This window comes from Condylura cristata, unplaced genomic scaffold (assembly GCF_000260355.1).
Source record: "Condylura cristata isolate star-nosed mole 26May11 unplaced genomic scaffold, ConCri1.0 scaffold00019, whole genome shotgun sequence".
NCBI classification, from domain to species: Eukaryota; Metazoa; Chordata; class Mammalia; order Eulipotyphla; family Talpidae; genus Condylura; species Condylura cristata.
The window spans coordinates 8,479,314-8,501,509 of record NW_004567120.1 but is presented as its reverse complement, the minus strand read 5'-3'; the positions used below and the strand labels follow the sequence as shown (position 1 = coordinate 8,501,509).

The following is a 22,196-nucleotide window of genomic DNA, read 5'->3' as shown; positions in this document are numbered from 1 at the left end:
AATTCCATAAAACAAATTCCTAGTATGGTGACAAGTGCATTATTATTCTACCCTATAAAATCTTCATCACAAGCTAAGTTTTCCTTTTTTTGAATACTATGATTACTGCTTTCACTCCCATTTCAAAACTTCAAAATACAGGTTGAAGGGCCTCGCTGGTGGCCTAGGAGAGTAAGTCTCAAAGCTACCACCACTAAGCACTGAGTTTGACCCCCAGCCAGGGAGCTAAACACATGGCACAGCAGACTACTCCTGTCTCACCACCTGCTCCCCTTAGCATTATGTTTCCGTGCATACACTGTTCCGCTCCCCACTCTGTCTCTGGTGAATCCTCTTACCCCCTGAACCTCTGACCTATATCCCAGTCTTTCTACACACACACACAGGTCAATACAAAAGGTCAAAATGAACTTTTTTTTTTTTAAAGATTTATTTATTCATACAGAACTGGGGTACAGAGATGCAGAGGGTGAAATGCAGAGGGTGAAAGGATTCACCAGAGACAGAGCGGGGAGCAGAACAGGCAGATTGACGAAGTACACTGCTAAGGGGAGCAGCGGGCAGGTCAGGAGAGGTCTGCCACACCATCCATGTGGATCTCCGCCAGGGCAGGCGGGAATCGAACTCATGCAGAAGTGGCTTTAGCTTCTTAGTGCTGTGCTTTAACCTGCTGCACCACCAGGAGGGCCCCCAAAATGAACTTTTGACCATCATGATTTTTAAGAATCAAGCTAAACTCAAATAATAGGGCAGAAATATGAGAATAAATAAGAAGAAGTTTTCTGGAAAATATTGACCATCACGTCCTACAGTGGTTCAGTTAACATACCTAAACAAAAACAAAAAATATATATAATTCGTGCCCTATGGAAATTCTTGAAGGTGAAAGTTATCTGTTGATTTCATTCTTTCAGTTTACCTACCCAAGTACATGGAGATTACCCTGTTACAAAGATAGGCCAAGAAAGAGTTTTACTGAATGAATGTAAGCAAGTACTGCTTGATGAGCTAAAATTCAAGGATGCACAAGATAAATAAAATCTCTTTCCACCATGGAGAATTCACAGTTGCTCATCCTGTGAGTCACATGCCTAATGGAGCAAAAAGCATTTAATGCAAACTAATAATATATAGCATATGATAAAAAGTCAGTACACATTTGCTGAATGAGCAAATAAGACAAGGAGGGCAGCCCCAAGAGCTGCTTGTAAGAACTGCTAGAATAATACTGTTAACTAATTTCTGCAGAAATTAGTCTCTGTGTAGACCATCATTACTTATTAATACCTATGCACACAAATGCAGCTTCTAAAACTGGAGTATCAGTTGATCCAAGATTTATGAAACAATGCAAGTTTGTCACTGTGCTATAGTACAGATATCTGGGAGCACTGAGAGAAGAGAAGCATGCATATGTGAGGGAATAAGGCAGAGGGAGAATTTCCTTAACAATTCATTGAATTTAGACATGATATCTAAAAGGTTTCTAAAAAAATAAAACCTCCTCTTTCTTTCATTATAATTTAGTCTCACAAAATAATCAGTAACTGTTTAATAAAGGAGAAAAGCATTGAAAATCTCTTGGAAAATGTACTGTCTGCAACCAGTGGTTAACATATTAAAATATTAAGCTGATTACATGCATTTTTTTTTTCATTTTTTTTTATTACAAAGTTTATTTTTACATCATTTTTCACATTTTTTTTTCATCTCAATTGTAATCCCCACGGGTTTCCCATCACCAAATCACCCCTGTGCCACCACCATAGTCCCGTGCATTTCCCTCCCTTCCCCCCCCCCGTTTTTGATCCCATTCCCCACGATTACATGCATTTTTTAAACTAACACTTGATACCTTTGTTAAAAGTCATTAATGCATCAAAATACTGTCTGTTTTACATGGAAGCAGCCCAAATGCCCAAAAGTAGATGACTGGATTAAAAAGATGTGGTACATATATACAATGGAATATTACTCAGCAACCAAAAAAGAGAAACACATGTCTTTTGCAGCAACTTGGATAGAGCTGGAAAAGATCATGCTTAGTGAGATAAGCCAGAAAGAGAAAGAAAAATACCGGATGGTTTCACTCATAGCAGGAGTATAATGGACCAGGTGAGAAAATAACAAAAATAATGAACAACCATATACCAGAGACATTTTGCAGGGGTGGAGTGGGGGATGGGATCAAAAACGGGGGGGTTGGGGAAGGAAGTGCACGGGATTATGGTGATGGCACACGGGTGACTTGGTGATGGGAAACCCGCGGGGATTACAATTGAGATGGGGAAAAAAAATGTACAAAATGATGTAAAAATAAACTGTTATAAAATAAAAAAAAATACTGTCTGTTTTCACTGTCAATAAGCTGTCTAATATTACATGTACTCTAGTTGCTTACTTCTATATGGTAAGGAAAATAGGTTGCTTTCATTCTGTAAATGTCTATAAATTCTATAAATTTCTATAAATGTCCTTAAGACAAATGGCAATCATACAACATTCCTTTTGTTTTTCATTTATGTCATGTAGAAATAAATAATAAAGCAGAGCATATTTCATTTTCTCTACAAAAATCACCATGATGAATTTTAATACAAGGGAAATACTAATGTCTTATAAATAGCCATTCCATAAACGCTAATATTTTAACAACCAGTATTTTCTAAATGGAAAAATACTTAGCTCCAAGGTGAATTTCCTTAATATTAGCGTCCAGGTTAAAATTAATTCAAAGATACTGAAAGCAAACTAATACTAGGTAATTGTTGATAGACTTTCTCATAATGTATAAATTATATGCTGCAAATGCACATATTACCTATATCACCATGTATCACGGCAATTATATAACCTCTTTTGATGATTCAAATTTAAAATATTTTATATAGGGGGGTCTCTTTGATAGCATAGGAATTAAGTATCAGAGCTATCAAGCTATTGCCAGCCACTGCAGCATTAATTTGACCCCTGGCAGGGAACAACCCACATGGCATAACAGACCTCTCCTGTCCCACCTAGTTTCCTTCTGCAGTGTGTTTCAGCAGATCTGCTGTGCTGCTCCCCACTCTGTCTCTGGTAAATCATCTCACCTGTGGCCTACAACCCAGTTCTTATATATATAAATAAACAAAATCTTTTTTTAATAGATTTATTGATTTATGCATACAATAACCGGGGTATAGGCCAGAGGTAGGGAGGTGTGAGAGGATTCACCAGAGTTGCAGTAGGCAATAAAACAGTCAGATGTACTGAAATACACTGCTGAGGGGGTCAGTGGGCCATACAGGAGAGGTCTGCTGCACCATGTGGGTTAGCTCCCTGGCTGGGGATCCAACTCAAGCTGCAGTGGCTGTGGGTAGCTTCATAGTACTGTGTTTAATTCTTGGCACCAGGAAATCTAATAAAATACATTTTTAAAAAATGATAAATAATAAAAAAAGGCCCTCCTTGGTGGCGCAGCGAGTTAAAGCACAGCACTAAGAAGTTAAAGCCACTTCAGCAGGAGTTTGACCCCCTCCAGGGAGGTAATTCACGTGCAACAGACCTCTCCTGACCCGCCTGCTGCTCCCCTTAGCAGTGTACTTCATCCATCTGCCTGTTCTGCTCCCCACTCTGTCTCTGGTGAATCCTCTCACTGCTTCTGCACCTCTGGCCTGTACACCAGTTCTGTATGCATTAATAAATAAATCTTAAAAATAAAATAAAAGAGTTGAAATATACCTACTACTCATTCTTTGATTGAAAATTTTAAAGTACAGAGACTTTAAAGGGAATTTCTATGAAACCACAAAATTTTAGTGAGCTAGTTCTAGTGTGCAGTATATAGTGTGATTCTTATAAAAGATTCGTCAGGTGATTTTCTAATAAAAAATAAAATGGCACAGCAGGACTTCAAAGTAACAAATAATTAAATAATGTTGCAAAATAAAGTGTTTTGATAATCTTTTAAGTCATATGTACACTTTCAATAATTTTTTTAAGCAATCTAATTGAAACAGTATATAAGACATTGTGAACAATTGATTATTGACCATTTTCAGTCAAATAAATTTGCTATCATGCCTATAATACTAAACAGTCTTAGCAGACATTTGAAGATGACCCTGGTACTCAAAATATTTCAAAAGACTGTTAGGAAAGCATTAATATTTACATTAAGGATGTAAAATGGAATTTAGGTGCTTAAATTATACCATCTCTAGGAGTCACAAGAATTTGAGGCTCCAGTAATATAAAAGAAGTTTAATAGAATGTAACTAACCCCAAATAACCCCTCTTTTTAATCAGTGTGGATTATTTATATATATACATATTTCCATATTGTATACATTTATATAAACATTGTGTGGGTATGTGTGTGTATGTATGTATGTGTATATATATATATATATATATATATATATATATATATATACACACCACACACACACACACACTCACATATATATTTAGAAAGCAATATCAGTTTAGGACCCTCAGTCTTTAATGTAATAGTGAAATGAACTTGAAAAACATCTTGTAGCAATTTCGTAAGATTTCTGAAAGGCTTAAAAAAATACAAAAAAAAATATTTTGAAAGGCTTTTTATTGAGGAAATTTAATAAAAGAGACCTATTTTTAAGAATTAATACATAATTGGAAAGGTTAAAATAACAACAGCAACTTCTGTTGCAGTTTTTCATGTCCGTCCCAAAATGCAAATGTTGTCTTCAAGATTTGATTCCAAAAAAAAAAAAAAAAACGCACTTAGATGCCAAGAATGAATGATGCTGTTCAGGCTCAGTAGCAAATCAGACAGAAATGTAGGTAGTCTGGACATTCTCCCACAGCAAGCATATATCACTGAACCATACTAACTCACTTCCCTGCTGTCACAACAATTCAAGCTTTCAGATAAACCCCAGACCTGTCTGGGCATGTATCAGGCTGGATATCTGAATGGGATTATGCTTCTATAATATATATTTCATAAACATATAAAAGGAAACTGTATTAGCAGTTAAGTAATTGACACTATGATAATGAACTGCAACTTAGAAATTTGTATAGTAATGAAAAGCATTAGTTTCAATCTCAGTTTTGCTATCTACTACCTACCTCTATGATACTTAGGCACCGCATTTAATTTTCCTGTGACCCTGTTATCTCATATATAGAATTAGAGATAACATCTCATAGATTTTCTTTCATGGATATTAATTAAATGATTTAATATTTTGAAATGTTCAAAAAATATGAAGAATGTAGCAAATGCTTTATGAGTCAGTTTTCTTTCTGTTTTTGTAGTCATTGTCCTGTTAGAGTAACACTGAATTTCCAGTTCATATGTACATTCCTGATTGTCAAATCCTCAGCAACCAGTCAATAGATTGCTCCCAGGCCAAACTGAACCTAGCACAATTCATGAATGAATTTATTTTATATATATTTATTATAACACTAACCACATATCAATCCTGGGGTACTTGTGGAAGCTTTACCAATAATATCGCTATTGTTATAAGAAGAAAAGTGGAGATGGGAAATTAAGACAATCTACAAAAAAAAAAAGATTTTAATAACCAAATAAGTCAAGTCCCTTATAATTCTTACAACCATGAAAGAATTCAATCGTAGATACAGGATTTCCTATGGCACATAGGAAATTTAAGGAACAAGAGAGAAACTGTTACAGGGCAACCCAATGTGAAATGGGTTGGCCTGACTGAGGAGCCTCACCCATGCACTTAAAAGGGACTTACAATGAGAGTCAAGTGAGGCACTTATAAAAAGGTTAATAAAGGGCTTATTTATAAAAAGAGGAAAGTGAAGAAAGGAATAACTCAGGAGGGAAAGGGATAGCTAAACTGGTGACTGTGTCCTACCAATTCTGCTGAGTTGGGACCACGATAGTACCTGAAAGCTGGAGGAATAACCAAGCACCCAAAAGGCCCACATGTCTGGTTATATATCAAGCCTGGCTGCTTAATGCCACCCCCAATTCCCAACAATCCTCCCTTTGGTGGTGATGGCATTATGGGATTGGTAGTCTTGGATCTCTGGTCTGGGGTGGGCTGGGGTCCATAAAATCTAGTTGTGGAGTTGGTTCAGGATATCCTTTTCCCCCAACAGAACTACATAGCATTTTCCCAAAAGCTGAGTCCATTTTCTCTCTGTTATCAAAGGTTTCAGATTATCTTATATATATATATATATGTGCATACAAGAACTGGGGTGTAGACCAGAGGTGTGGGGATTGAGAGGATTCACCAGAGACAGAGCAGGGAGCAGAACAGGCAGATTACTGAAATACACAGCTGAGGGAAGAATGCAGAAGTCTGCTGCTCCATGTGGGTCAGTTCCCAGGCTGGGAAATCTAACTCATGCTGCAGTGGCTGGCTATAGCACTAAGATTTTAACCCCTGCAGCACAAGGGAGGCCTCAGGTTACCATTAATTATATGGAAGAACACTTTGAGATTTCCAGGCCCTAAAAATAACCTACCCAATTACACCAAATACGAATGTTCTAGCCTTAGGTATCAGGAGGAACCTGAATATAAATGTTGAGGCAAACTATATTATTGATACAAAGGAAAATAATAATGGCATTTTGAAAAACATCATGAAATCTAAGACAGCTGATAGTGCTTCAAAGTCTCTAAATATATGAAGAAATAATAGACTGCCACTGACATGAAGTACAAATTATACTATAATATTAGGATAATTATGAAAAGGTACAGAGACTGTTTCACTCAACAAAGTTTAGTTTAAAATATATTAATTTCTGGACCCTCCCTGGTAGCACAGCACTAAGACATTAAAGCCACTTCTGCATGAGTTCAATCCCTGCCAGCCCTGGAGGTGACGAAATGGCTCAGCAGACCTCTCCTGCCTGCACATTGCTCCCCTCAGCCATGTACTTTGTCAGTCAGCCTGTTCTGCTCCCCACTCTGTCTTTGGTGAATCCTCTCGCTGCCCCTGCATCACTGACCTGTACCCCAGTTCTGTATGCACAAATAAATATATATTTTAAAAAATATATTAATTTCTGGCACTGAAAATAGCAAAATTAAAAATGTGCTGTATTGCCTTGCTAGTAGTCTGTTAAATTAACAAGTTATAAAAGCAGTGTCAAAAGTCTTCAGTATCATGCAGGTATGTTAGCATGTGCTAATACAAAGAAAACAAAGGCATTTAAAGTAGAAAAAAATGAACAATTAACAAAATGTGTTCTAACTGGTACATTTTGTATTAACAAAATGTGTTCTAACTGGTACTATAAAGGCAAATAGTAAGTAAAAGTTAGTATAGGAGTGGTAGAATCAAATAATTGCTGTTAATGGGACAAAAGGCACCAAATCACACCAAATTCTCTTTTGAAATAAAATTACAAAATCCTAAGATTATCACATGTTACAAAATAGTTACTTTATTGTCTTCTACTAAAGCAGTTACCTGCTAAAAAACAACACGTTTCTCATACATTGCCATGAGCATATTACCAGTCTAATAGAGCCAGGCAGAGTCAACTCTCAATAAGTTATTCTAACGGAGGAAATACTGATATTTCACAATAGCTACAGTTGCCACTGGAATGCATAACATATTTTGTTTAGGTTCCTATAAAATCAATTTAAATGAAAAATATGATCCTTCAGCCATGACCAAGAAATGAGGAAGTGGTGTTGTAAGACAGAAAGAAATTAGAGTAGTGTTAATATTTGGTATGGAAAAACCAAAGGCAAACCACAACATATGGAGAGGGGGCAATATATTCTTTCTGTCTAGACTGATTTTATATTGGGAGATATAGTTCTCAAAATACTATAAACAATTTTTTAAGTGGGAAAGTTGATTAATTTATATCAATTCATGAGAATATTTTTACTGGGTTCAACTAATAGTAATATATTAATATATACATATATCTATATTAATTCCATTAACTTTGTACACAAAGTTATTTCAAAGGGCAAAAATTCACTTATAAATGGCCTATCCTTATTCTGTAAAAACAGGAAATGGGATCTTGAACTAAGAGTTTGACATAAGAGCTTTAACAGAGAGGGTTATACTACAGAGAGATACAGTAGAGTTTAAAAGCATGGCCTATAGATAGTTATGAGGTAGCTATTCCCATGTCTTTGCTCACAGAATAAGCATTGCAATGTGGCTATAGGATCATCTTTACTTGAGATTGATTTCCAGCTCTGCTCAGCCCATCTGCAAAAAGGCTATAATAATAATATCTATAGCATAGGATAGATGCTAAACCTAAATTATACAATCCATGCAAAACACTTAACAAAGTTCCTGATATATAGTAAGTGCACAGAAGCATTAACATGTGTAACTATTAAAACTGTTAGTTTTTTTTTGAGTCTTTGACATATATTTCACTCACAAAGCTATTATATTTTTCTACTTTGCTGATCATTATTTTACTTTATAGATTCAATTTATATATTTTATCAATAGTATCAACAATTAAGAAATCAAATGGTTTTCCTAGGGTCAAACAATAAATCAAGAGATAGACATTTATGTCAACAAACTGACATTCTATTTATTAATGTGAAGCAACAATAAATGTTAACTTATTGACTTAATCAACCATAGCCCACAGTTGAAATAAAAATCTGGATTTCACATTTGAAAATTTCACAAAAATCTACAGTATGAAACATATATAATAAATATTATTAAGTAAAATATTATTAAATTTAAATTACGATACAAATATATAAAAATTAAATTGCGAATAAGTATGCTATATATATTGTTATTGTTATGATTGACATTATAAGTTGTAATTAGTATTGATGCTGTCAGTAGAAGCAGAAATGTCATCACAACATCACCAATATGCAAATATATAGACATTTTGAAGCTATCTCACTCAGAAGTTTGAACATACTCTGTTTCAACTTCAATTAGTGATTTAAGCTTTAGCAATCGTATGTATCTCTGGTTCACAAAATCTTTTGTTCCCCCTTCTACATAGAGATAATTAGGCAATGCTAGAAAATGTCAATTGGAAATGAATGTATACATCATACATTATAACACTTGTATGTAATGTTCATAATAAAAAGGTTTGGTAATATTTAATCTATGGAAGTGCAGAGAATTTATATATAATAAATTGATTAAATTATATATGCAAGTTTATATGATTTTTTTGTCTACTGCCTAAAAGAATTAAGCTTTCTCAATTTGATCCCTTATGCATTAAAATGTACACTATAGAACAAGTGTGTTGTAACATAAGATGGCAAATTATTAGTTAGCACATGAGGTCACTCAGGTCAATTTAGCATTATTTTGAATGAGGTTTTTCTTCTGAGACTGACATTTCATTTATTTTCAAGTCAATTCTGAGGGTTTTTATATAATGATATAGATTAATTGGATCTCATTTTTATTTTATCACTAAATATAACAGACTTTATTAAGCAACCACATAAGGGTGTTTATCTTTAAAGGCAGCTAACAGATTCTGAGGCTAAAACACATGATTTAAAATTTCATAATAGAGAAAAGTGCTTTAATATAAATAAATCTTCAAGCTCAGTTCTACCACCATAATTTTGAATCTATGTCCAAGCATTGCAAAATGACATATGCATTTGAAATATTTATAGCACTTCAATTTTCCATTATTATTAAAGCTAAATTGCACTACAGAAATATATTATTAAAGAAGCTAAATTTTATTGACCTCTTATGTTTACTTCTTATATTTCCTCCAAGTAACATTAAAAGCAAAGAAATTGCTTACATCTTCCATACAAGTTATCTTTGTTCTTTCTAGAAACCTCTAGAGAACCCTAGAAATTCTAATTAGGATTAGCAATTATAACCTGCATATTTTATTATTATTTCAATTTTAGTTAATATTAAATATCATTACTTTAATTCTTACATAATATCAATATTATCTATAATTAATATAGATTTTTAAAGGAAAAATGACATTATTGTTATAGTCTTGTTGTTTATGTGTCCCAAAACATCATCAAATCAAAAAATAAACTAAAACTAAACTACACATACAAATCCCAAGAGTTACATACAAAATGTATATTCAAAAGTACTAACAGGGTCTTCCAGCCTCCTCTGAACTCTCTCTATATATACATATTTAGGTATATATATATTTGTGTGCGTGTATACATATATATATTTCATTCATCAGAAGGGCATTTTGAGATCTATTTTGATATACAGCATCATTAAAATTTGTTAGTAGAACCAATATATCATATGGCAAGGCAACACAGGATTTGGAAACTATAGTTTAAATGAATACTTTAGGGCCTTCCCTGGTGGCATGAGGTGTTAAAGCGAACCACTATGAAAATCTCAGCAGCAACTTGCAGCAAGAGTTCTATCACAGGCCAGGGAGCTGACCCACAGGGCACAGCAGAAATCTCCTGACCCACCCACTGCTCCCCTAAGCATTGTATTTCAGTCCATCTGCCTGTTCTGCTCCCTACTCTATTTCTGGTGAATTTTCTCAACCCCCTATACCTCTGGCCTGTACCCCAGGTCTTGTATGCATAAATAAATAAATCTTTAAAAGATAAATTAATTGATACTTTATATTGTAACAGGGTGGTCCCTAGGAAAAAGGGAAGTTCCAGGTTCCCTGCCCCACCCAGAAGGAGGGTGGAGCTGAGCAGAGAAAAATGAGAAGAGAGAAGAAGAGAAGGAAGCTAGATGTAGAGCCAGAAGGAGACCTGAGATGCCATATGGAGCAGCAAGCATGTGATGAAGAAACCGGGCTTGTTTCCTGACCCTGGACTGGTTAAGGCAGATGTGGGTGAGAGACCTGTAGGGAGGTGACTATGGCAGTGTTTATAGTGATTTTGATTGTGCTCTTTTCCTCCCAGATTTGTCTGGCCATTTCTGAACCTTTTCCATGGGTCCCGGCCAGAAGGTGCTTTAGTCTAGTGGGCTGGCTTTCAGGCCTTGCTTTGGGCCAATCCCTTTTGGGTTGACTTTTGCCCACGATGGGATGGGTAACTTCAGGTGTTTGATTTAGAAGTTCTATTCTTTGTGTTCCGTATTGTATATTCACTATATTAAAGTCTCTTTTCATTAAAGTTTTATATGTTTTGTCTTGTTGCGGTGGATGGCAGAACCCACTTAGAGCAGGCAGGATTTTGGGGTTTCATTGGTACCCCTCTCCCTTTGTCCTCTAACAGATTGAGGTGCCCTATAACAATACTACTATGCTCATATTTTAATTATCCTACTGGTATTGTCCTTTGCTTATCTGTATATTTACATCACCTGTTTACCTGAGGCCTGTTGAATGTTTAGTAATCAAATTATTGGGTCCCTAATGCTTAAAGAATAAAAATGCATTTCTTTAGAGTATAGGTCACCTTAAACATTTGCACCTAAGTCCCAATCCAGTAGGCTGTATTTTCAACAAAGTATGTACTTCACTGGTCCCATATTTTGCTGATGGTGTTATCTGCCGGAATATCTTATTTCCTTCCTCCACTATTGAAATTCTAGTACCTCTGGGATCATTATTTGCCCTACTCAAAATAAACAATCTCCATCTTTGTGTTCCACAATGTTTTAAAAATATATACGCTAACATTTAGTATAGTTTGACTAAATGTTGTGTGTCTCTTCTTTCCTACACTAGATGATGAGTTTCCTAGTGTGGACATAAGAACTTATTTTTTTCTCCCCCATCTCATTTTGCACAGTAACTTGCACATTTTGAATACTCTCTACAAGTAAATGAAATGACAAAACATTTTCTCTTAAAACAAAACAATTTTGTTTATAATAGAAAACATTAAACATAATTTTGATTCAAACTAAAAATTAGTAATTAAAATAGAAAGTACATTTCATACTATTTTTATATATTACATATATGCACATTTAAATATTATAAGTATCATAATTAGCATTTTTAAAACTTCTTCTTCTCCTTTTTTTTTTTTTTAAAGATTTATTTATTTATTTGTGCATACAGTACTGGAGTACAGGCCAAAGGCTCAGTGGCGGTGAGAGGCTTCACCAGAGACAGAGTTGGGAGCAGAACAGGCAGATCTACGAAGTACACTGCTGAGGGAAGCAGCGGGAAGGTCAGGAGAGGTCTGCCACACCATGTGGTCTCCTCCGGGGCAGGCGGCAGGCGGGAATCAACTCATGCGGAAGTGGCTTCAGATTCTCAGTGCTGTGCTTTAACCCGCTGTGCCACCAGGGAGGGCCAAAACTTATTTTTATTTAGCAATCCAAAGCAATTTGTGACACAACTGGATTGTCTTAGCCTCATAAGGCGGCTGCCTGGTTCAGGCAAGCTGCCCCAGGGTGAGAAATTCCAATGTCTCCTGAGGCAAAAGGCAAGCCCCAGGAGAAGTAAGACCCCAGGGCATAAAAACTCCTGGGAAGCCCCCTTGGCTTCTTTAAATAAAAAAGCAAATCTCAGATAAGACTCCCAGGGCATAAGGACTCATGGACAAATTTTAACCTTGATTACACAGGTGTTGCTTAATACACAACTGTACAACTTTCCCTTAATTTACTCCTTTTTAAAACAAGCACTAACTACTCTCTGCTAGCCTTAAATTAGCCACTAGCTTTTCTTTAGACAATCACTGATAATACTGCTAACATAATTTATTACTTCCCCAAGACCCCTAATAACCTTTTGCTAACAGCTCATCCCTTCCCAGACCCCTCTTCCTTTGAGTGATAACTAAACATCTGTATACATGACAATTAGCACAAAAACGTATAATCTAGTACACTATAAAATGTTAAGAGAAAATTGCTTTGTTCCCCTTGTCCTTGAGGACGTTTTATGGCCATCACTCATTAACTTATCCTATGCATTATTGCAGTTAACTACTTGCTACACGGTATAAATAAAGGCCTGCTGAGGGAATGAGCAGGAAGACTTGCACCTAACCCTGACTCCTGTGTCTTCCTTGGGCCGGCTCCTCTCTCTCGCGGAAGTCTTCCCGGAAGTCTTCCCACCTTAGGGCCCTGCCTGTCTTGCCTCCAGACATCTCAATAGTTGGGGCTGGTCTCCAACAAATTTGAACTTCTTAAACATTCTCTAAAAACAAAGACCAGTAATTATTTATTCACCACACATTTAGACATGAGTTCTCCAAATCCCTTATAGCAGGATTAAGTTCTCAGAGGTTTGGGAATACAGGGTCCAAGAACTTCAGAAATAGATATTAGGGCCTTCCTGGTGGCACAGGTTTTAAAGTCAGTACTTTGAAGTTATCTGCATCCACTGCCACACAGTTTGATCCCTGGCCAGGGAGGTGGCCTACATGGTGAAACAGACCTCTCCTGTCTTGCCCTCTCCTCTCCTCAGCAGTGTGTTTCAGTGGAAATGCCTATTCTGCTTCCCACTTTGTCTCTGGTGAATTCTCTCAACCTCCAACATCTCTGGCCTATACCCCAGTTCTTGTGTGCATAAATAAATACATCAAATAAATACATCTTTAAAAAATGAAAGAAATATTAAAGACAATGAGTTTGTTGCTCCTTCTATTATGTAAATTAATGAAAAGGAAAAAAAAATGGTGCCTTGGATCTAGGAAAGCTAGGGCAGAATGTTTCCAGTCAGATGGACCCAGGTCCTTCTGCTGATTATTTACTGACCCTGCCACCTGTGGACCAAATTATGAATCAAACCACTGGGTGTGATAAGAACTTCATCCATTACAGTAAGATCAATCAACAGTTACTAATTGGTACCAAGATAACTAAGTTTTATATCATTTAGATTTGTTTGGGCTATATTATGCACATCTGGTTATGCTGTGATGTTTAAATGCTTCTTTAAATGTCCCTTCAAAGATAAATCTTAGTAAAACTAAGCGTGCTGAAAGGTGTTCCTGTCCTCATTTTTACTCAAATACTCAAAGTTAGTAAAGTAAAAATAGCATAGTAGTAGCAAATAGAAAATGTAGATAATTTTCAGAATTAAAGGGAACAAAAGCACAGTGTATTCAGCACTGGAGTACATGAGAACCCTCAAGTGATTTGTTTTAGTTTTACTATGGTTTGACTAGATTTTAGCAGCTGCAATAAGAATCTCTTCTGTTGTAACTGATTGGCACTAACAAGTGCTGCCAAAAAGAGTAGGATATTTCTTATAGAATTAACAGGATTTTTTTTTTGAGAACGCTTAAGCCTCTTTTTATATGCACATTTTATTTTCTATATATATTTTTATAACATTGTTCATTGCCAAACAATGTGTAGTCCCCACAGAGTTTCCACCACCATTTCACCTGTGCACCATCACCTTTCCTACTTGTCTCCCTCCCCCTTAAGCCTCCTTTAATGTCACTTCTAGCAGATAGCTTATATATCTATAAGCTCACAGACTTAAAGACTGAATGATTAATTTACTTTTATTTCTTGAGTGATTGAGCTTTTTAAAAATATAGTTAAGAATTAACAGTTTTATTGTGTCAATAACACACACACTCTCTTCCCCCACCACACACATCCTATATGAATGAAAAAGAAGAATATTAATATTCATTAAGTGCCTGTTAGACACCATGCGCTATGCTGAGTGTTTTAAGTATCCATCTCATTTTTCATAACACTACTAGATAAACATTCACTTTATGGATGAGAAAATTTAGCCTGAGGGGTCACCAATATCACAGCTTCAGTGCAAATGTATGGGGCTCTATTTCACCTATTTTTTTCCCCTCTATACCATACTACTTTAGAAACTCTATAATGGCCTTTAAAGTTAGCTCTATGTTTCAAACTTCATTTTCTTCACTGTAAAATAGACTAGCTTTACTCACTTCTAATTCTAACATTTTATGAAACCTATGATTCTTTTGGGAATCAAAACAAATACATCCATAAGTGAAGGTGTAATTGCTCAACACAAAATGTGCAAAGAACTAGAGGGAGAGGTTCACAGAAAAATAAATTAAAATTGCTTATGAATAAAGGAAAATATGTTCAACTTCACTCCTAGTTTAAGAAATAAAAATTACAATATCAACAGTTTACTATTATCATCTTTGAGATGAGCAAAAGTTGTGGGTAAAAGGATACTCATATATACCAGATGGTTCTTAACAGGGATACTAGCACTGTGGAATGTGATTTGGTATTATTTGTGGTATACTTTCGTTTCTTTGATTTTTCTATGTAAATATATCCCCTGGCACCTTCAGTGGAACTCTTCTAACCACTTCCAGGTTTACACTGCCCAATTCAAATAAATTTGGCTCAGATGAACGTTCGTGGTTTTTTTAATATTATAACTCACATAAGCATACGAAGTATTATTCGCCTCAGCAGTAGATGAAATCGTAAAAGACATAAAGTGATCTTAATATCCATCTACTGAGGAATTGTTAAATCTGTTAAATCAACTAAAATAGGTCCATACCACAGAATTTTGTGCAGTATTTAAAAAGAGCACAGAAGATAAAGACAAGCTATTTTGGAATAATATTCAAATACATGAAGTGAAATCAGCAGGAAGTAAAAAACAAAACATGATAAATACAAATATGCTTCTCCAGGCATAAACTATTTATAGGAGGAAGTGTGAGAAATTAGTAAGAGTGGTTTTCTCTTGGGAAGAAGCTACAAGTTTGAGGTAGAAAAGATATGTTTATCATGTGTCTTTTAATTTTACTATGAATAACATGATATAGTCTTCACTTTTTCAAATTAAAAAAGTGCTTATAATGAAAATGAAACTTATACAGTAATTGAAGGACTCTTTAAATGTGAAATCTACTATAAACCTAATAGTAATAATAAGACCTAACACAGGAAATATTTTAAATATCGAAATTCTCAAGAATAATCACCTCAGATTTCTTCGAGTATGTCAACTTCAATATACAAGGAACAACAAACATTACAAATAATTGAAGTGTGCAAAATATAGATGGACTAAAAATGAATAATTTTTCATATATCTCTGAATCTTCCAAAGTTCACATTCTAACATTCTTCAGCATGTTATGATAACTAAGACAAATGAATAAATGATGCTAATGTCAAGGGCATGAACATATGGAAAGTATCAATTTCTTAGTATCAAAAACTTACTCAGACTAAAAAAATTCCTATGCTTCACTTAAATGTCAATTCTACAATAATTAATTCTACAATTCTACAATAAAAAGTAATGTTAAGGGCCCTCCCTGGTGGCGCAGCGGGTTAAAGCACAGCACTAAGAAGCTAAAGCCACTTCCGCATGAGTTCGATTCCCACCTGCCCCGGAGGTGACCACATGGTGTGGCAGACCTCTCCTGACCCGCCCGCTGCTCCCCTCAGCAGTGTACTTCGTGGATCTGCCTGTTCTGCACCCCACTCTGTCTCTGGTGAATCCTCTCACCCTCTGCATCTCTGACCTGTACCCCAGTTCTGTACTAATAAATAAATCTTTAAAAAAAAAAAATAATGTTAAAATAAAATGCCCAAATTAAAAAAAAACTGTAATGCTTAAATATGAGATTTAAAAATTAACTATATAATACCAACAATATGTATCAAAATCATAAGAAGTTTAGGATCTAATACAAAGAAGGCACTCTATTAGTAAATCAGAAACATTACATACCAGATGGTTATATTATAGCAGAAAATATACTTAGAGGAAGAAAACTAAAGTTTCCTAGAAAATCATATTGATAAGTAATACAAAAGTAAGAGGAAATATGAAGCACAGTGGTACCAATATTTTTCTAATTTTATGATCATTTCTGATACACTAGATGGATAGATTCATTAAAGAGGTAATCTTTGATTGCTCAGTAAACATGTAGCCAATATATTTATTTATGTTCGATTCTGTCTGTGCATAAAGATTATACATATACATAGTACCAGAAAATTTTAGCGAAGCACTGATCTCAGTGTATAGAAAACAGAAATTTATATTAAAAAAAAAATATATACCTTTTATCTGTGTAGCAAAATTCAATGCCAGTTTTGCAAAGAGATCTGGATTTTCATATTTTTCCTCCTTAACTTTTAACCAGAAGCAATTTTCAGATAATTCTTTTGGTTCAATCTGAAACAAATAAACAAAAATAATAGATAAATTTCTAGATTATTCACTACATAACAAATATTTCAAATAATTCACTTTCACCAAGATTGATTAAGAGTTCCTTTTTCATCTCTCTACTAGGTTAATTTTAGGATATATTAAAATAATACAAAATAATACCTTTAAAACAGATATTCCTTGAGAAAGTCACAGTATTTTACTGGTATACAGAAAACATACATGATAGCAGTAGCACATGTAGGAAGTTACATTTAAAAAATGTACAAGAATAAGGCCCTCCCTGGTGGCTTAGCGGGTTAAAGCACTGCACTGAGAAGCTAAAGCCACTTCCGCACTGCATGAGTTCGATTCCCGCAATCCCCGGAGGTGACCACATAGTGTGGCAGACTTCTCCTGACCCACCCGCTGCTCCCCTCAGCAGTGTGCTTCGTCGATCTACCTGTTCTGCTCCCCACTCTGTCTGGTGAAGCCTCTCACCGACCCTGAGCCTCTAGCCTGTACCCCGGTTCTGTATGTACAAATAAATAAATCTTTAAAAAAAAAAAAATAAAAAATAAATAAATAAATAAAAATAAAAAAAAATGTACAAGAATAATCTTAAAAATAATTTATTAAATCCCATCCCAACTCACAAATATGATCTTCTTGCCCCTGAATTTTTAATACTGGGGAACAATGATTTAGGAAAACAAATTATTCATTCTTACTACTAGATTGAAAGCCACAGCAACATTAGTTGACCTTACATAATTTCTACTATGCAACCAGTAAGTACTGCTTTAAGTGATTTATATATATTAACTCATGTAACCTAATACTTACAATAATCCCTTTAAGTATGGCTTATTGTCATCTACTGTTAGATGTTAAAGATGAGGAATGTGAGCACCAAACATTTTAAGTGGCTCCCCATGCTAGATAATGGTGTAGATGGGTTTAAATCCAGGCAATATAACTCCAGATAACTGCACCTTTGAAACCCAAGATTAGAACTATATTTCCCCAAATATACTAATGCTTTTTGATACAAAAGCACTATTACATTATATGACAAAAATTAACAAACATATTTATACACAGATAATTAGGCTTCTAGAATCTATAATTTGTTAATTGGGGCTAATAAAAAATAACTACATTCCAAAACCATTTATAATTCATTTACTCATGAGCAAAGCATAAGTATATGCTTAATTTTAAAAAGATTCAACCATTATTCTGGTTAAATCAATTTATTATATGGACAATCAGATATCACTGTATTTATGATTTTGGATGAATCATTTCCATATATATATGAAAACATATGTATGTTTTCAGTTTACAAGTCACCATGAGAACAGATAGAATTTTTTTAACCAAATGCTAAATTCTGGGAACTCCCTTTTATTAGAAAAAAAAAAAATAAACAAACACAAAAAGAGTCTATAGGAACATAATTAACCAAGGTTACAAGGTTCAATAATAAAAACTATATATATGTGTGTGTGTGTATACATGTGTATGCATGTATGTATGTATACTTAAAGTAAAAAATGGTGAAAGAATCAAAATTATTTTACATTTGGAGACATATTTGAGCAATATTATCTAATACTACTGTCACTGTGATTTTCATTTTGCTTTCTATATTACTTTTAAATATCCATGAGTTTCCAGTTATCCAGGTGCTAGAGTGAAAGATGATTATAACATGATGATCTCAAAGGTGAGCAAAAAGTCAGCAGTCATATTCTCAGACATTATGTAATATTTGTATATAGCAATGTAATTTTTGCACATTAATAATTAACTTGCATAGGAAAAACTAAAAAGCTCTTATCAAAGCACTACCTTTGACCAATTGATTCTCTTCATAGATACTTCAGGTTTGTATATTTTTTTCTGCTTCATTCCATAAGGCAGATCAAGAGGTATTCCGGGAGGAGGAGGAATTCCTCCAAGGGTAGGTGGTGGTGGAGGTCCCCCAAACAAAGGTGGTGGTGGTGGTGGTAAACCAATAGTTCCAGGTAAGGGAGGTGGAGGAGGAGGTAAATCTCCTCCAGGTAGGGGCGGAGGTGGTGGAGGTGGTGGCGGACATGGCCCACCACTGGGCCCTGAAGGTGCTGAAGGGCCTGAGGAACTTGACAGGGCCTGAAATATAAAATTCAACATTTAAACATGTATAATAATACATACCAGAGAAGAAAACTTAGAAGACGTTTGTGGTGGTTTGCTTAATATCATATATACTTTAAGTTAGTGACACTAAAGGGCTAAGCATGACATAAGAGATATATTGAAAAACGTTATAACCTCCGAACAACGACTACTTCTGTTCACAATCTAATGCTAGGAAAGTTGCCATTCTCAAAGATTTTATGAAATACTCCTCCAAAATAATGAAAGCTTACCTTTCCCTGTAAATATATGCAAAGCCAAAGTACTGTATGGCTTTGACCTATTAAAAAAGTTGGTTTGAATATGAATAATTAAAATGTAAACATAGATTTGATTTCCGTGGGGTCCAATTAGCTTTACAAGGAATCTATTTCTTAGCACCAGTTATTTAGCTGCATTGCAACACCAAGAATTAACAGTAAATAACATCAGTTTGCATAACAATACATGTTTATTGATATTTTTACATCTATTATTTTTTATTAATATATCCTCCTAAATAGGGCACTTAAAATATATCATCATTAATTTACATGTTATCACTGTACAGGGATCATGTAAATCTATCTTCCATTTTGGTATATGTGCTGGCAAAGCGAGTACTAAATATTGTTTAATCTCACATTTATCTTACTGTTTATAGATAAACTATAACTACAATAAGATAAAGTAACTAATCAAAAGTCACATAGTTTGCAATGTGATTAAGACTTGAATGTGGTTCCCATACTTACAAGCTAATGACTGCATTATGAGGAAAGGATAATTTATTTCCACTACTAGACATTAGCTTCATGCTCATCCACTGAAGATTATGAATTACAGATGAAGGAAAAATCACATTCTAAATTATCTATTTTGTTGATGATTAATCTGTACCTTTTTCTTTAAAGCAATATTGACAACAATGGTTCAATTTCTAAAACAAATTAATAAAAATCTGAAGTTGTTTACAAGAAACATTACTAAGCAACTCCTACCAATGTGTTGTAATTAAGATATGGAATTATATATATATATATTAAAGATTTAATTTATGCATACAAGAACTGGGGTACAGGCCAAAGGTGTGGGGCTGGGGGGGTGAGAGGAGTCACCAGAGACAGTCACCAAGACCAGAACAGGCTGAATGGCTGAAATACACTGCTAAGGGGAGCAATGGACAGGTCAGGAGATGTCTGCTGTGCCATGTGGGTCACCTTCCTGGCTGGGGATTGAACTTGTGCTGCAGTGGCTGCAGATAGCTTCATAGTGCCGTGCTTTAATTCCTTGTGTTAGCAGGGAGGGCCTAGACATGGCATATTAACTATGAAATATGTCATTAGATTAAACTCAAAATGAAAGGTTTAAAATTAATGATTTTTTGGTGTAGTATTTTTATTTGGGGAGAAAAATCTTCCTCTGTTTACTAATATGATTTTTCTATTTGTATTACTTAATTGTTCTAATTAAATTTAGAAAGCTTTAGGTAAGTAAATTGAAGGGTATTTTTGAAACAATCAGTGTAAAGGATTAATAAGAATATTAAAAATTAACAATTATAGATAAATAGGCTCATGGAAATCTTTCTGTTAGATTTGATGTGTATTGTTCAAATATTTCATTCACATATATAAATGTTTATGTAAATGCATATACATGTATGCAACTCAAATATTTAGACATTTAATAAATGACAAGTCTCTCCATTTAACAAATGACAAGTCTCTTCTGAGATTAGTAAAATTACAGAATTAAAAATATTCATACTTCTTTTAATATATTTCAGATCAGCAAAATTATAAAAAAAGTTTGACTTTATCATGAGTGAGATCAAATATATTTTAAGAAATATTAAAATATTTTTTTGAAAAGTTCAGGAAATTGGTAATTTAGCCAACAAGTTTTGCATATAAACGGATCTGTTCAATAATTCAAAAGGTAAAAATGCTATTTCTCTAAAAGTGCTACAAGACTTTAAAAATTTAAATCACATCAGTCCTTTTCTTCCCTCCCATAAAAAGTTAGCCAAATTACATTTGGCTATAAAAATGTATTAAGACTTGACTACAGTAAATTAATAATAATTTAATGTTTGACACTAGAAGGTGCTGCGTGGCTCTGCACTTTTACAGATCAGTTAACTTAATAATAATAGGCAGCTACTATTTAATGGTAAGGCCCTCTGATGTATTCAGTGTAAATTTGAATAAGACACTGGCCTCCAGGTTCTTATTCTCTAATGGAAGAAATAAAGCAGGCACACATATATGATATTTAAGGTTTACAAAAATGACAGATAAATTCCATAATTGAGTATTGGTGAATCTTTCCAAAAGATGTTCTTTTTTAAAACATCTTTTTTTATTTTATTTTATGCGTATAAGAACTGGGGTGTAGGGCCCTCTCTGGTGGTACAATGGGTTAAAGTGCAGCACTACGAAGCTATCTACAGCTACTGCAACATGAGTTTGATCCCTGCCCAGGGAGGTGACCCACACGGTGCAGCAGACCTCTCCTGTCTCTCCCACTGCCCTCCTCAGCAGTGTATTTCCGTCCATCTGCCTGTTCTACTCCCCCCTCTGTCTCTTTGAAGCCTCTCACCCACCCCACCTATGGCTTGTGCCTTACTTCTGTATGCACAAATAAATAAATCTTTAAATAAAACCCACAAGAACTGGGGTATAGGCTACAGGGGGGTGGGGGGAGGGTAGAGGTTTCCACAGAGTGGGAAGCAGGACAGGCAGATCTATTGAAACACACTACTGGGTGGGGGGGGGGCAGCGGTGGTCTGTTGTGCATGTGGTTTTTAGTTACCTGGCCAGGGATTAAATTCATGCTGCAGTGGCTGGCAATAATTTGATAGTGCTGAGACTTTAATCCCAGTGCCACAAAGGAGGCCCCCAAAAGATTTTTTTTAATAATATAATAGTTTATTTTTACATTATTTGGTGCATTTTTCCATGACAGTCACCCATGTGCCATCACCAAAGTCCAGTACATTTCCC

At 34.9% G+C, this 22,196-nt stretch overlaps 1 protein-coding gene across 1 annotated transcript in view; it reads right to left on the bottom strand.

Moving 5' to 3' along the window:
- Positions 1–22,196, bottom strand: part of DIAPH2 (diaphanous-related formin 2) — an 831,186-nt gene that overhangs the window by 571,538 nt on the left and 237,452 nt on the right. Inside the window, exons 16-17 of the mRNA XM_004685633.2 lie at positions 18,883–19,182; positions 16,935–17,049 (exon numbers count right to left, since the gene is read on the bottom strand). Coding sequence (XP_004685690.1) covers positions 16,935–17,049; positions 18,883–19,182 — 415 coding nt within the window. The remainder of the gene's footprint in view (positions 1–16,934; positions 17,050–18,882; positions 19,183–22,196) is intronic.